The sequence below is a fragment of the Diorhabda carinulata genome, chromosome 1 (genome assembly GCF_026250575.1).
Source record: "Diorhabda carinulata isolate Delta chromosome 1, icDioCari1.1, whole genome shotgun sequence".
Classification (NCBI taxonomy): domain Eukaryota; kingdom Metazoa; phylum Arthropoda; class Insecta; order Coleoptera; family Chrysomelidae; genus Diorhabda; species Diorhabda carinulata.
This window is the reverse complement of record NC_079460.1, coordinates 34,701,550-34,717,694: the sequence shown is the minus strand read 5'-3', so window position 1 is coordinate 34,717,694 and position 16,145 is coordinate 34,701,550. Positions and strand designations below refer to the sequence as shown.

The 16,145-nt window shown below is 31.1% G+C and overlaps 1 protein-coding gene across 1 annotated transcript in view; it reads left to right on the top strand.

Annotated features, from left to right (window-relative positions):
• Positions 1-1,008: 1,008 nt before the first annotated feature.
• Positions 1,009-16,145, top strand: part of LOC130895027 (uncharacterized) — a 36,782-nt gene continuing 21,645 nt past the window's right edge. The window contains exons 1-14 of the mRNA XM_057802141.1: positions 1,009-1,283; positions 1,951-2,128; positions 3,199-3,309; positions 5,232-5,369; positions 5,572-5,770; positions 8,562-8,790; positions 9,521-9,677; positions 9,810-10,052; positions 11,420-11,779; positions 11,865-12,180; positions 12,262-12,438; positions 12,694-12,869; positions 13,493-13,863; positions 15,164-15,394. Coding sequence (XP_057658124.1) covers positions 2,055-2,128; positions 3,199-3,309; positions 5,232-5,369; positions 5,572-5,770; positions 8,562-8,790; positions 9,521-9,677; positions 9,810-10,052; positions 11,420-11,779; positions 11,865-12,180; positions 12,262-12,438; positions 12,694-12,869; positions 13,493-13,863; positions 15,164-15,394 — 2,782 coding nt within the window. The 5' untranslated portion in view covers positions 1,009-1,283; positions 1,951-2,054. The remainder of the gene's footprint in view (positions 1,284-1,950; positions 2,129-3,198; positions 3,310-5,231; positions 5,370-5,571; positions 5,771-8,561; positions 8,791-9,520; positions 9,678-9,809; positions 10,053-11,419; positions 11,780-11,864; positions 12,181-12,261; positions 12,439-12,693; positions 12,870-13,492; positions 13,864-15,163; positions 15,395-16,145) is intronic.

The following is a 16,145-nucleotide window of genomic DNA, read 5'->3' as shown; positions in this document are numbered from 1 at the left end:
AATGACTAAAGTTCATGTTAGTGTTAAATTGTTTTATGAAAAGATATGCTAACACAAGATTTTTTGTGCTAGATGTCACTTCTTGAGATTGGTCTGTCTGTAATCTATGTCCCCAGATTTAGTTTCTGAAAAATTTTTATATTTTTGTTGTGTTCAGTGATATTCGTCAGCACGGTGTAGTTCTTGTTACCAGTGAAGATTTAGATAACCTTTAACATATCTCGACATACTAACTATCTCAATGATATTATCGGTAAGAAAATATTTAATACTATTGAAATATTTCTTATTATGAGTTTACACCTTTATTTTATCTAACAGTTAATGGCATTTTAACCACCCCTGAGTAAGATATTCTCAATTTTGGATGTAAATAAAGGCATCAGCCTTAAGCCGTGTTTTTTATTCCAATACATACAAGATAGATTTACGCCTTTCAACCCCTAGAGTTGAAAATTTCAATTATATGTTGTTGAAATTGATATGAGATAATTTATTCCTATAATTTTTAATAGTGCAGATATCCTAATATTTATTCAAAAGATATGAAAATATACGTTTCTTTAAAACGGTATATATACTACTATATACTGTATATAAGAAAATCTACATAATCCTTTTTAGCATGTACCATCAAATCATATCAAAAAATACCTATTCTAGTCTTTGTTGTATTGGTTGTAGGTGACAATTAATATTTTTATTGTATATATTTGGAATGTATTTTCAGACAAATTTGATTTGAATAACAATAATAATGTCCTCAAACAGTCGATATTATTATTTATGAACTACTATTCTCGCCTCGTACACAGTTTAAAATAATTGGGGATTTATTAAAAAACTTAACATAAAGATATTTTAATTAGCTACGACTGTATTCAAAAAATGCTTATCTCTAAAAATTACAATTTAAGCACTTAACTAGATTCTTGTTGGAAATCAAATCGAGTTACTTATAAAGAAATATTGTGAAATGTTATTTTGAAACAAATTTTATCTAAACCTCATTTGAATAAAAATAATTATGCCCTCGTAAATTCGATATTATTATCTATTTACTATCAACCTTGTCTCGCACAGAAACAGTTTAAACTGTAGAATTTATTAAAAAGTTTATGAAACTGCATAATGTGAAGAATATGTTAACTGACTACAGCTGTTTCGAAAAACGTTTATCTCTAAAAAATAAAATTTGATCACTTTAAGAGTGAAAAGTTAGTCATAAAAATATATTAAAAGTAATTCATAAAAATATAAATAGAAGCTGAAATTTGAAAAGGGTAGGTACAAATTGCAGATATCTAATTTTACGTAATTACCGGTTTAATATTATATTTTCTTAGGATTAAATAGATTAGACATAATGAACAACCGGGATCCTGAAAAACTCATGCATAATGTAGCGAGTTTAATAGAAGAGATATTTTCTAGACTCATATTTTGTAAAGGGGTGCCGGACATTTATCTTCATCTTTTACCACCCAAACAAATGGATAAAACTTATTTTCAAGATCATATAAGCAAAGAAATTGAGAAATTGAAAAATGAACTATATGCATTCACTTATCAATTTTTTTTCTATCGAGGTTGAAGTCATTTGCTTTCTTCCACCCTTATTGGTAGAATAACTCTCAATCTGTTGATTGTTGCTACTTCTTTTGCATATGTTAAAGAATACAAGTTTAATTAAATTACTCACCTTTATAATTACTCATAAATTGTTCCTTGATAGTATTGATACGAATTATCTAGTTACTTACTATGCAACTAAACAAATACTGTATAAAACTGTTCAGCATGTACTGCACTGACATTATGTACATACTTTGAATACTTGTATTCTTCTACTTAATAGGTAGATTAATTCCGTTTGCATCACTTACGCATATTTATTTAGAATGATAAAATTTATAACACTATAATACATACCTGATAATTTTATTTTAGAACTACGTCTAGCAAGAAATTCATTCCCTAGAGGACGTAAAACAATTACACCTGTTACCAACCAATAAATTATTTCTATTATTTCTACTTAAACATTGGATGGAATGGACTCATCAAAAAAATACGTTAATAAATCTCCAGAAGAAAATGCCGGTGTGATTTCTAGACTTTTTTTTGTGTAAGTTGATATTATTCCTAAAAATAATATTTTTTTACAGTGAGGTTTTTAAATAAACGATAGATTTCTTTCTCGTTTTACTGATTCGGTTGAAACGACCCTATATCAGTTTCAAAATTTCAAATTTAAAACCACTTCTCCAAACAATATTAGGTTTGATTATTATTATGAAATTATCTCGTATTTATCAACTATTTGAATAGTATCGGTCTGATTTGAAAATTGCCTAGCATATTCATTAAAACAGTGGCGTAACAATCTACAATCTAAACCTGCAATTGGTTTGTTGAACGTCGCTATATTTTATGGAAAGTAATGGATGGTTGTGAGAAAATTGAATAAGTTTGTTTTGATTGGACTTAATTTCAATTTATCTTTTTTCAAATTTACCAAAAACTGTCGTTCTGTAATCATTAACGTTTATAAATATAGACTTGCAACTTGCCGCCGAGCGTGAGTTCAAAATATTTTAAATAAAATACTTTTTTAGGTCTATGAATATATAACATTCAATTGAAGTCAGTGTTTTACTAAGTTAAGTGAGGTGGCCTGCTTGATTTAATTTTAAAATGGGTCATTTTGTTTTAAGGAAAAATTGAGTGGACACCCTAAAAGGAGGTGTCTACTTATTTTTAGGGGGTACCAAGACACCCTGGACACCCCTCGTTGTTGCGCCTCTGGTTTAAACATTAACAGTACATAATTATCTCTTTGTAATTATTGCAGCATTGCTTATTACTTTTGTTTTCATATGTTATAACGATCTGGAGCTCAAGTTACTCTTGTGAAAAGTACAGTATGATTTTATTGTTTTTGCGACAATTTTGGTCAATCCAACTCCAAGGTATTTTAGAAACTTTACCATTTTCTAAATGAAACGACGTCTTGACGTCTAATAGTCATCGAGATTCTTCGAAAACTATCGTTGATAAAGATGAAGAACTTCATTCGTGTTCTAGTTTTTTATTTTCTCATAATGCCACTCTTTTCATTTCATCAGAGGATTTTTCATTTTATGAAGTTCATCCAAGATATTTTTTATAATAATTAATTAAATTTTTACTTTAAAGGTGGTTTCTGCCGTTCTTCAAATTTGGTTACCAAAATGACATTCAATTGAAGCATGTCTACAGCAGTACTAAAAATGATATGTCCGGACCTCTCGGTGATGCTCTACAAAAGTAAGTTGAAATCCATTACGTTCGACTAATTATTCTACCATTGAAATTAAAGTCCTTATTTCATCTCACTTAATTCAGAAGTTATGAATGATTTAGAACTCAATTCCGTAAGTGAAATAGCATTTAGGATCCTAATTAGCATCCTAAATCGGAAGAAGGGTGGCTTCTAACTGACTAAATCATTTAGCGTCCTATTTAGGTAGATTTAATAGCGTATAGAAGCTTCAGTGCTACCCGTATCGCACCGGCCACTGCATGAGGGAGGACGTGCAAGTTTTAATGTGTCTTGGGTTGAGAATTACGTAAGTTCATTCAGATTATTTGTGATATCTACGTATGGTATTTTTCATCTTTTTAGTCTATGGTTACTATATTCTCACATATTCACACAGGTTCAAAGAATATATGAAACCTATGGAAGCAAACCCTGTGGGATGCTGGCTTTAAATCAGATTGAACATTTTTTATTCCTGAAATTGGATTAGGCAATCACGATTCAATAAAGTCTGTGTATGTTTTTGAAAGGTTAGAATGTAGTTCACGTAGGAGAGTATGTGAAATGCTTATTTTTCTAAAGTTTTTTTCGTGATATTGGTAACTCTAGCAAGTTCATATGTAATGGCTATTGAAAGCCTAACAGATATTTTTTTTAAATTTTCATAAAATACTGTAAACAGCTCTCCTATTAATATTATAGATAGCAGTGTTATTAACCTATAGGAAGTTACATGTAATAGTATTCCCGCTCAAACTATTTCCGCCACATTCAAATGTGAAAATTGAAACTGGGAACTTTTCTATAATCTATATTTCTGAATATTTCTTCAATTCTCTTCTTTCTATAACAACATTCCTCTAGTCCTTTTTCTTATTAATGGAAATGGGGTTTTTATTCCATTATTTAGAATTTTAGGGAGATGACTCGCAATTATTCAATATTTTCAATGATTTCTTCATTTTAAAATTAAGTATTTTGGGCGAAAGCCAATAAATTTTCTAACATGGTTTCAAAATGTGATATTGATTTACTAACATATCCTCTTCCAAATTTAAAATATTTGTGATTCTATTGCTATAAGTTCTTACTATTTACAATTTGGGATGTGATTACACAGACAGCGTTTCAAAAAAAATTACCATATTTTTGAATTCAATTCCTTCCACTTCTAATGATACATTTGTTACGGAAAATTTTGAGTATGCATATGTACTCGAAACAGTGTTTCTGACTATTTTTGGAGTTATATGGGTGATTCCATTATAACTGTGATATTCAATGTCCTGTATTGTTTTTTTGTACTAGTCATTAATTAATAATCAATTAATAAAAATTTTGTGTTAATTGAATAATTCTTAAGATATTTAAACATTATTTTTATACAATATAACTTGCCACTTAAAGAAAACTTATACTACATCACTTGAATGTCAGTACCGTGTCATGTCCATTCCTAGAATTTACCAATAAATTATTAATTTTTTTTGTCGTAACAAATGATTTAAACTAATTACCTTATAAATTCTAATGTTTATGATCAAACTGAGGAAAATTGATGCACTTGTTGTTTAATATCTTAAGTTACCATGTCAGTACCGTGGATAAATGAGTCAGTACCGTGGAACTCAAAATCCGACATTTGTGTCTTGCTCGTGATACTTTGAAGTTGTAGTAAATTCCTCTTAGAGTTTTATTTTTACAGTAAAATAGATGAATAATATGCATAAAAAAGTTAGAAAAGTTAAATTTTAAAATCTTGAAATTTTGAATACAAAAAAACACAGTTAGAACGGAATCACCCATATACGGAAAATATGTATTTTTACTTATTATTTTTCTACTCTAATCTATACTAATTTGGATTTACCAATTCTAAGTACATTAACCTCAAGGCAAAATCAACTTATGAATCGTTCCATTCCAGAAATTGGGAGGCGGAATTACGTAATACCAAAGGAGAAAAAAAGAAGAAACCTAGTTTGAAAAACGCCATCCGTAAGACATTTTGGATGCGATTTGCCTTTTATGGCTTTGCAATGTTTATTCAGTTTGGAATTTTGAGGTATTCAATAACATACTATTAACCATTGATATGCTTATAGAGTTTCACAATTAGAATAAAAAATGAATATATTATTGTTTGAGCTCTTCAACAAAATCATTTTTTACTGAGAATTTTAAATTTGGTAATTTCAAATAAATACTTGGATTCTGAAATAGAATAAATAGAACAAGAATCCATTTTAAAATGTTGCATTCAACAGGATGACGTTACCTTTAGTATTGGCCAAATTCATAAGCTTCTTCGACACAAAGAAAAACCCTCATGAAGGCTGGATATGGGGATCAGGAGTAATATTAATGTCATTTACCCATGCTATTATATCTCATAGTGCCAGATTAGCCTCTCAACGAATTGGAATGAGAGTGCGCATATCGGTTTGCTCTTTAGTTTACAGAAAAGTACGTATATTAGAACTATTATTTTCAATTGTATATTATTTATTATAGGGAATTATAAGGAGGAAAAACGGAGCACACATTACTATAGTTCTTCAATTTCCAGTTGCAGAAGCTATTTTTATAAAAAGCAAGTGATAACTTGCTTCGCAAACACGACCGTAAATGCCGTAAACAAAATCTTCGGAGCTCAAAGATTAAAACAGTGAATCGTACGGTTGAACGCAGTGTATTGGTTGAGTAGCATATTATGCCAGGAAAGTAATAAATCATCTTTTTATAATCTCAAACTTCTAGGGCCTCAGAGGGTGGAGTATGCTTTGTAGTGTTTATGAGTCTGTATGTATATTTTATTTAATTGTGTTATGTTTCATTGGAAAACATACAAATACTTGTATTTACAAGGAAAATTTTCGCCAGTATGATAGTGAAATCACAGTAAGGATTACAAAATTAATAAACATTTATCGAGGTTATTGTGGATCATACTGAAATGTTCTTTATTTATTAAAACAGTTTTCAATCAAAAATAGGTGCAATTTACGTAATCTATTTACACAATAACTTACTAAACTATTCACAAACACTTACACAGTTAAATATTTACTTAACAGCTAATTCATTTGAATACCTACACCTTTTGATTTACTTGTCATTATTCCGATGTGTTCACTATAATTGTTCATCTAATTCCACTATCAAATGTGATACTTTAAGTCACTCCTTGACATTAGAACACGTCACATTTTTCATAACTTTCATATATCAGTTATGAAAAGTAGTTGTTGTGTTATTGGGGTATTTGGTCAGAAACAGTAAAAATAAAAACATCTTCACATACAAAAATTACTGGGTGTTTATTACGTTAACATAGTATCTAAATTATCTTATCAAACTGTTAAATTACTTATCAATTATGTAATTAATTAAAAATATATATAATCAGATATGGATTCAATACATTGTGTAAAAAATTACGTAACTGACAATTATTTCATTATTTAAATTGACAATTAACTTATTATTTTAATTCGATAGTATTTCAAGATTAATAAACATTGAAAACAACATTATTAAAGACACAGTTATTGAAAGTAAGTCAATTTTCTGGGTGAATTTTCTATTGAACTTCCTGTCTAATGTTGATTTCATGTGAGCCAGAGATTTAGCCCAGATTTTTTTCTGAAATTCTTCGCGTATTTTCTAATGAACTCTCAACATAACCTACACTACACTGTGGGATTACCATCCTCCGTGTTGCCTTTATTTTCAGAATGTCCACTCCTAAATCTGCCAGGAGAAACGCTGACGAGCCTCTAAAACAATGTCCTAACATTAGGTAAACCCAGGTACTGGGTTTACCTAATGCTGGATATTGTCCAATGGTATATAAGCCCACGGGTTGTACTCCACATTTTCCATGATAATATCGCACAAAAAATTTGTCGTGTTTTAAAGCATGAGGTCTAATATTTCTACTTTTTGAGGAGGTCAACAACAATATTTCCAGCAATGACCACAAATTCGCGGGTAATGTGTCTTTTCCTTTTTGGAATTGTAATTTTAAAAAATGTGTCTTCATCAAGTACATCTCCTCGTAAGAACGTCAGTTCACCCTTTCTACAGTCTCCCGCTATCCCTATTATCATTTCGACCTAAGGAACAGATTTATTTAATAATAAATTATAAGAATATCGTAAATTAAGTCGTATTTTTGCAAATAGAAATATTTAATCTTCAACCTCTTTTATAAATCATTCTCCTTCGTCAAAATCTCCGATTTTTTTGCATGGTATCCTGCTGACCGTCTCTTCAGCCAATCCAAAAGCATAGTGTACTTCTTGATATAGGCATTTTTGCGCACGGTCAGTTCAGATATTAACATTAAATATGTAGTCCACAAAGTCGACCCCTTTCATGTATTACTTCTGACTTGTTTTGAATTTTTTGAAGAATCGTTGTTTGCTTGTTTACTTCCACAATAACAAGACTTCAAGACCTTAGTAACAAACTTTTAACACCATTTGATTCCACATTAATATTTTCATTGTAATTGAAGGTTCTATTAAAAGAGCGATATTGTTCAACTCGCGTGCACTCGTCTTGGCAAATATTACACTTATTGAACAATATTGCTACGTAAATAACTATTACCAACTCCTAGAGCACCGTTTTATTTAGTATCATCATCATTCTAGAATCTTCCTTTCCTAGACATTTCTAATTTGCCATAAACAAACAAAAAGTATTCAGGGCATACGCTAAACAATAATACTAAAAAATTTACACAACTACTCGTAGGGGGGGGGGGGGTGATGGTGATTATCGCATCGTTAAGGATGGTACAATGGCAAAGGAGAGCTCACTTCACGTCTAGTATCTGGTTTAAGCAGAACACCCTTATATGTAGGTAATTTTTGTTGTCCATTTTCACATTTTATGTTCAGTTATTTAATCTAATTAGGTAATTCATTTTGAAAAAAGGTGCTTGATCTACTTACGCAGAACGTCATCCAATTAACCGCGTGTCTAATGATAGATACAACTTCTCCGCATATAGCATATTTTTTCAGTTCTTGCAAATATTTAAATACTTGAATAAAATTAATAATCCCCAACTTCTGCAATTGGAAATGGAACCATACTTAATATTTTGCTTTGTACAATTTATATTTTCTACGAACATATGGTTGATTTTACTACTTAATAGATACATATGTACATAAATGAATATTAAAGTTTGTAATTATTTTAAGTAACATTTCTCTTATCGTTTGTTTGATAACTTTTCCAGCTATTGAGGCTAAGTCACAGTTCCCTCGGAGAAACTGCCGCTGGTCAACTGGTTAATCTCCTTTCCAATGATGTACAAAGATTTGACTTTGCATCTACATATATGCATGTAATTTGGATTATGCCCATACTAGCTATAATTTCTTTCGCTATTCTATGTTTTTATGTTGGTGTTATAACTGCAGTGGCTGGAATGCTATTCATAACATTGGAATCAATTCCTTTACAAGGTATGTTATCGAAAATTTAGACAATATTAAGATATTTCAATTCATTATGTAGTAAAATATTCAATTTTTATTCATATTTACTTAAAAACTTACCATCATCAACATCAACATCCCATTACTTGGACTTTGTAAAAAATGTGAAATTTTATGTTCAAATAGTTGTCGGTGACAGATTCCTCTGATCAAAACAATAACGTAATGATAATTTTTCTAGTACCGTGCAAGTACGTACTTAAGACACACTTTCGAGTGCTTAAAACTTTAAGCACTAATGCGTAAAGAAAAATACTTTAAGCAGTGGTGCGTATAATAGCGTATTTTTAATGTCTGCGTAGTGGCTAAAGTACGAGGTCCCACTTACATGCGGGAGGTCCCAGGTTCAAGTCGCGCTGAAGTCATTTTTTATTTTTTCAACTAAATGCCGAAGTACGTTGAAACGTATGACATGTATATTCTGCCGGATGGGATAAACTTATATATGGCGGCACATTTATAGATGAAAGTTTCGAAAAGGTGTTTATGCCAACAACTTGTTTTGTTCGTTTCCCATTTTTATATAATAGAAAGAAGTGGTTGCTGGTTGCGTTTTTCGGTCTCAGATTAGCATATTTTTTATAATCGCCCTATTATAAATAATTCTGAGTTTGCGAAAACTGTACAGATACGGGTATTGTTAAAAGGTTTCTTACGTTTTTATGTGTATATGCTCTGTTATTTTCTGAATTTCTAGGAATGTTGTCTAAATGGCAAGGAAAATTGAGGTACAAAATTGCCCTGAAAACTGATAAAAGAGTGAAACTCATGAATGAAATTACCTCAGGGATACAAGTTATTAAGATGTACGCTTGGGAGAAGCCGTTTGAAAAATTTGTTGCGCTTTCACGAAAGTGAGTTTCATAATAATTTTCATCTGCAAAAAACAGAATCTAACATTTGCACGCATATTTTTGAAACTGATATTTGACTTGGGAATCTAGTTTTAAAACAATGAAGCTAATGTTATTCTGAATAAATTGTAGGTATGAAATAAATGTAATTTCAAAAACTTCTTACTGTTTTGGAATTATCTCGTCGATGGGTGTATTTACAGAACGTGTCATTCTTTTTGTAACTGTAATAACATACGTATTACTTGGAGGAAAATTGACGAGCGACATTGCATTTTCTTTGGCTCAGTTGTATAACACTGTTCAAGTCGTTATGGCCATTTTATTTCCTATGGGTTTATCCGCCTACTCAGAATCTAAAGTATCAATCACCAGGTTGGTATTCAGAAATTACTTTATTCACAATAAAATAGTACCTATTTTAAAGAAAATTAATTTCTCCTGAAGTCTTCGGCGTGCCATTAAAGCTAAGGACATATTTTTCTGTGTTGTAAAACGTGTGTGCCAGCTGTCATTTTAATGTTTTTAAACTAAGTAGTATCCTCAACCTTCACGTTCACACAACACATATCCACAATCCTTCGAAGCTTATAATATAATGGAGCACCTACCAGAAGAGATGGATTGGTTGGATGAAGAAGGAAGAAGGAAATGGTTGCGGTTACTGCAGCATTGTTTGTGCTACAATATGAATCCAGGGAGTAGTTGGGTTCACCCAATAAACCAACGTAGGCACGAATGTGGTGAATATCATATTCTGTGGCCGAAATTAGCAATGCGATGACAGGTGTAAAATGTATAACAGGATGACCAGGAAGGAATTCGACGTGGTTTACAATTTACTAAAAAGTAAATTAAAGAAGCAAAATACAAATTTTAGAGAAGCAATATCTCCAGAGGAACGACTTTTAATAACTTTAAGGTAGAAATCAACAAAATACAATTATTGTATTTTCTTAAATACAGCCGAGTTTAAAATTATTATAAAACTACACATAATATTTTTTGGAAAAGTGGATTAACATTTTATAAATTTGTAAAATTAATTAATGTATTGGAAAAAGAACTTCCTTGAGTATTTTCTGAAACATAAGTATTGGTTTCAGATTGTCGTTTTCGTTGGTCTCAGTAGTCCTTATTTCGGAAATTGTACAAAAACTCATAGTTTCGTACCTCACAGTTTGTAACACTTCTGACGAAAATCTGACCAACGTAGATATTGAAAACACGCGCTATGACGTGCTAAAGCATTTCGTTCTCTGACTATACATCACAATAATATGCATAGATCGATTTAAAATAACGTAAAAATGTGTCCTTAGCTTAATTCTTTTAAGAAATGTAATCGCAGGACAATTAATTCATAAACAATAAACATTATAATTCATATAGAAACTTTGTTATTGTGTAAAAAATCATTTAGATTATCGAAACATATTTTCTTAAACTAAACTTGATTTAATTTTAAACTATAGATTTTCTCAGATATAATATTCAACGGCGTTCAAGAACCCAGGGAAGCTAAACAATTATCGTTCTTTGAATAATTTTAGACATTTTCAGTGTAAAGCTTTTTCAATAAATCAGTTCCACAATAGCTCTCGAAATTTCTTTAAGAAAGCAACTCTAATGCCAACAAAGGTCAAAATAATTAGTTAACAGAAGTACGGCATTTGATTAATATATAAATATAAACAGATAATAACTAAAGTTTGTATGTGTATCCCAATTTTATTTTTCAGAGTCGAACAATTTTTAATGCTAGAAGAAAATGAAGAAAAGAAAGATAAAAAAGAAGCAAATGTAAGTCATATGGGGGATATTAAGATAACTGATGCGGTTGCGAAGTGGAATAAAAAATCTATTGTTCCTACATTAATTAATATTAATTTGCATATCAAGCCTGGAACTTTATGTTGTGTGGTTGGCAACGTTGGCTGTGGAAAAAGTAGTCTGCTGCAATTGCTACTTAAGGAACTTCCTATAAGTCAAGGAAAATTAGAAATATCTGGAAAAATATCATATGCATCTCAGGAGCCATGGCTTTTTGTTTCTAGTGTGAGAAAGAATATTCTTTTTGGGAAACCAATGGACAAAAACAGGTATACATATATCAAAATGTATATTCGGATCAGTTTGAAGTCATTCGTGATTAAGAAATGATAATTCGGTTTTCGTTACATTTAGATATCAAAATGTAGTTCAAGTTTGTTCCCTCGAAAGAGATTTTCGGCAATTACCTCATGGAGACAAAACATTAGTGGGTGAAAGAGGCACTTCGTTAAGTGGAGGTCAAAGAGCAAGAGTGAACTTGGCAAGAGCCGTCTATTCAGAAGCAGATATTTATTTACTTGATGACCCACTTTCTGCTGTAGATACGAAAGTGGGAAGGCATTTATTTGATGAGTGTATAATGAAATACTTATCTGGAAAAACTAGGATATTGGTTACACATCAACTCCAATATATGAGAGAAGCAGATCTAATAGTTATGATTAACAATGTAAGTATGATTACTCTTTATTTTAATTTGTCAACTATTTATAGATGAATTGTCAACTGAAAGTGGAAAACATATTTTTAGGGTAGAATAGAAAGAGTTGGTACAGTAAACGATATATCTGAGATCGAATTGAACACTCTGAATCTCACCTCTGAAGTAGATGATCAAGAAAACGGAGAAATTACAGAAGAAGCTCCCAAGGAAAAAATGGAATTGGATTTGAATGATTCTCAATTTCAGTCAAATACTTCGTTGATTGTTAGTAATTCTTCTTTCTTCACAATAGTTACACTAAAAATTCCAGATATAATACATCGCAAACAAGCACGATTATAATTCTGTAGACTTTTTTAGTTTCGATAGTAAATTTACAAGGGAAGACTTTTTATAATAAAATAAACTATCAGATACTATTTAAGTTATTTCGTATAGAAAGGAAATAAAATTTTTGCCAAGCATTTATAATTTATATTTTTTTTTGAAATTTTGTTGTGTCAATTGTATTTATTTCAGAGTTTCGAAGAGCCAAAAGAAACTGAAGAATTAATTGCCAAAGGTACTGTTTCGACATCTACTTATCTGGAATATTGGAGTAATGGTGGTAGCATATTTTCACTATTATTTATGTGTGCTATATTCATATTTGCCCAAATAATAGCTAATGCAACCGACCTTTGGTTAACAAAATGGTAAATAGAAAATATAAATCTACACTAAATTTTAAAACAATCAAAATGTCACCTTTTGTATCTAGAGGTTGCTCCGGAATTTGATGCAAATGAGTGAGTAGATGACGTGTAAATAGTGCTTCGATAAGCATTTAAAGTTGTGAAATCAGAATATTTTCTAAATTTTACATTGGAACATTATGAGAAATTTTTTCTTATGTCAAAACATTATTTTCACGTCTTCCGAATTTTTTGCATTAAGTCCCGGATCACACTGTATTGCACTCTTATTTGATATATTCCACGCTATATCCGCACTTCAATGAATCCAGGTCTTACTACGTTGACTGCCAACTACTAAATGACTCGTAATTAACTTGCCCAAAGAATTTTTGGACAATTAGTGGTTCAAATGATATAATTGGCAGTCAAAGTGTTAAAGAAGGTTTGTTTGAAGCTGGTTATTGTTCGGTATATTTGATATAACTTTAATAACATAATAACTAAGAGTTTTTTAATATTTTTTGGTTGGTTATCGATTTTCAATTTGCCTCATATTCTATGCATATCTTAATTCTAGAGCACTAACTAATGTTCGTTGTTTTCGCAACAAACGAGTACAAATATTTATAACGTTTTTGTAGGACTAACAGTGAAGCAAATAAACGCAATGTCGCCAATCTAGTATTGGCTGGAGTTACACCGTCGACTAAAGTGCCTTCTATCATAGCAAAAGAGTCTTTTATTAATTTATTAACCAATGGATCCTCGACAGTATCAGATAATTCGACTGTTGAAACAATATTAAATTCAGTAGCAGATTCCGAAGCAACTGAAAGTCAAGAACACTACATCTCTATATATTCGATGTTGATAATAGCCTCAATAGTATTTGTTACATGTCGATCGATGATTTATTATAAAATATGCATGACCGCTTCTAGAGTATTACATGACAAGATGTTCAACAACATCCTTCAAGCACCTATGAGATTTTTCGATACAAATCCCTCAGGTAAATTAGTTTAAATAATTACATTCTTTACATTAGATTGAGTGGTAAAGACTCCACTATACTCCTCGCTTCGATTCTTCGAAGAAGTAAACTGAAATTAGAAGTGCCTGTCCATACACTCGTATAATCTTGCGAGGTACTAAAAACCGAAAATCATCGGAAATTGGGCGAGGCGAAGCAAAGTAGCACGTCTAACTTCGCGAGTAGTGTAGTGGACGCTTAAGTAGTACGTACGCAAACTCCGATATTAAAGATCTATTGTATACCTCCTTCGGCAAAGCTAGACTGGACATGTATGTTACAACTCTTCAAACAGTCTCTGAGCATTGATGAATGATATTATTAGAATCGTTTCAGGGATGTTAGCTCTCCACTTTTGATCTCGGTCAAACAGAATACCGAACAGGGGTGTCTGTTGTCTCGGTGCATTCAAAAACTATATGTTCCTCTTTACAGAACCTGCTATCACTGGTGTTTTCAATTTTTATTATCTTAAGGTGTTCATTTAAGCCACAGTGTCCCATCACAAGACCTAACTTTCAAGTATCTGAGACCGGATATCCATTGGGATGCTCAATCGCGGTATTTTATTTTCTGATTTCAAATGCGTTTTCTCGGGAAAGAGAACTGCTCGTGTCCGGTGAAAGGAGGCGACCAGATTAGGAGAAAATTGTCTATTCAGTATTTCTAGACATTCCATGATTGACTTATACTTGATTATACTGAACACACTGTTTTCATTACCACTACACCAACACTCTCAATTATACTGTGTGACGCGCGTTTCGAAAACCAAGTTAGATAGTAAGTTTACTAACTTTCTGGCACTCTATTAATGAAACAATATGCTGAATTCAATTTGTGTATACATCAGAATAAATTCTGGTCGTGAGAAGAATAAGTCTTCACATTCAATCATAATATAATTCTACTAAATAATAGATAAGTGTGTTGAAATTACGGTTATTATGTCAATGATTTCAAAACTTCTAAACATGTTAGTATAACCAGCATGATTACTAATTAAGGTAGTTCGATCAGAAAGAATAGTGTGAATCTACCTTAACTCCTTCTAGCCTTATATAAAGAGTTGGTCAGAGGGTTTTAATGGTGCAAAAATTATATCCTGTTAAAAACTTCTACTTCAACGGACTTATTTGTTATTTTGGAATAAACAATATTTTTTATTATTATATATCTTACTAATATGGACATAGTAAATAAGGACTTATGAAATACAGTTGATATCAAGAGAGTAAAGCAAACAATGATCTATATTTTTAATTTGTTTTTATTTTAGGTAGAATATTGAATAGATTTTCTAAGGATATGGGGGCAGTCGATGAACAACTGCCACGTTGTCAAATCGAAACACTTCAGATTCTCTGTGTTATGAGTGGAATATTAGTGATGGTATTTATTGTATCGCCTTGGATGATTATTCCAGCATTGCTATTAGCACCTCTTTACTATATGTGGAGAAATATTTACTTACGAAGTTGTCAAGCTCTAAAGAGACTGGAAGGAGTCAGTAGGTTACTTTGAAGTATTAATACTATTGCAGCTTATAATTTAAATATTTATCAAGAAGGGTGTATTCATGGTACTTGTATAAGAAACAGTAGGTATAATCTAGATCCCGCTAAGAATCGATAAACATGTATTGACAATATACATATATAGAAGCAATCGATAAAATAACATTTGCAGCAGTGTCATGTAATCAAATGGTAATAGTTTCATGTTACAAACTCAAGAGCATGATGATTTCTAGTGTTAATTAAACATTATTTGTTACGTGAGCTGATGAATATATTTTGATTGTAAGATTTCATATGGAACAGTGGATGCCGTGATTACGTAATGGTGATCACATGGACACTTACACACACTAAAAGATGTTTGGATATCTTCGAACGTAATCGAATTGAATTTTCTCACAGTGTATGGAACTTAAGATGTCATTATCCTTGGATAGAAAAATACAGTCAAAACATTGAACTCCATCGAATGAACAGGCTTCCAAGAAAGCAAATACAGTTTTTTGGCAACTAAGATAAGGTTTTGGAATACCTAAATTGTGTATATCTTTATTAATTTTTTGAAAAAGAGACAATTATATAATAGTCTACTGATTTGATGGCAAATTTGGATACCGAAGAACAAAGAAAAGACCACATTTGTAATATTGCTGAAAAATTATCCTAACTGCGTTATGATTTATTGTCTTATCAGCCTTATTCACTTGATCAGGCTCCCTACGATTACTTTCTGTCGCCAAA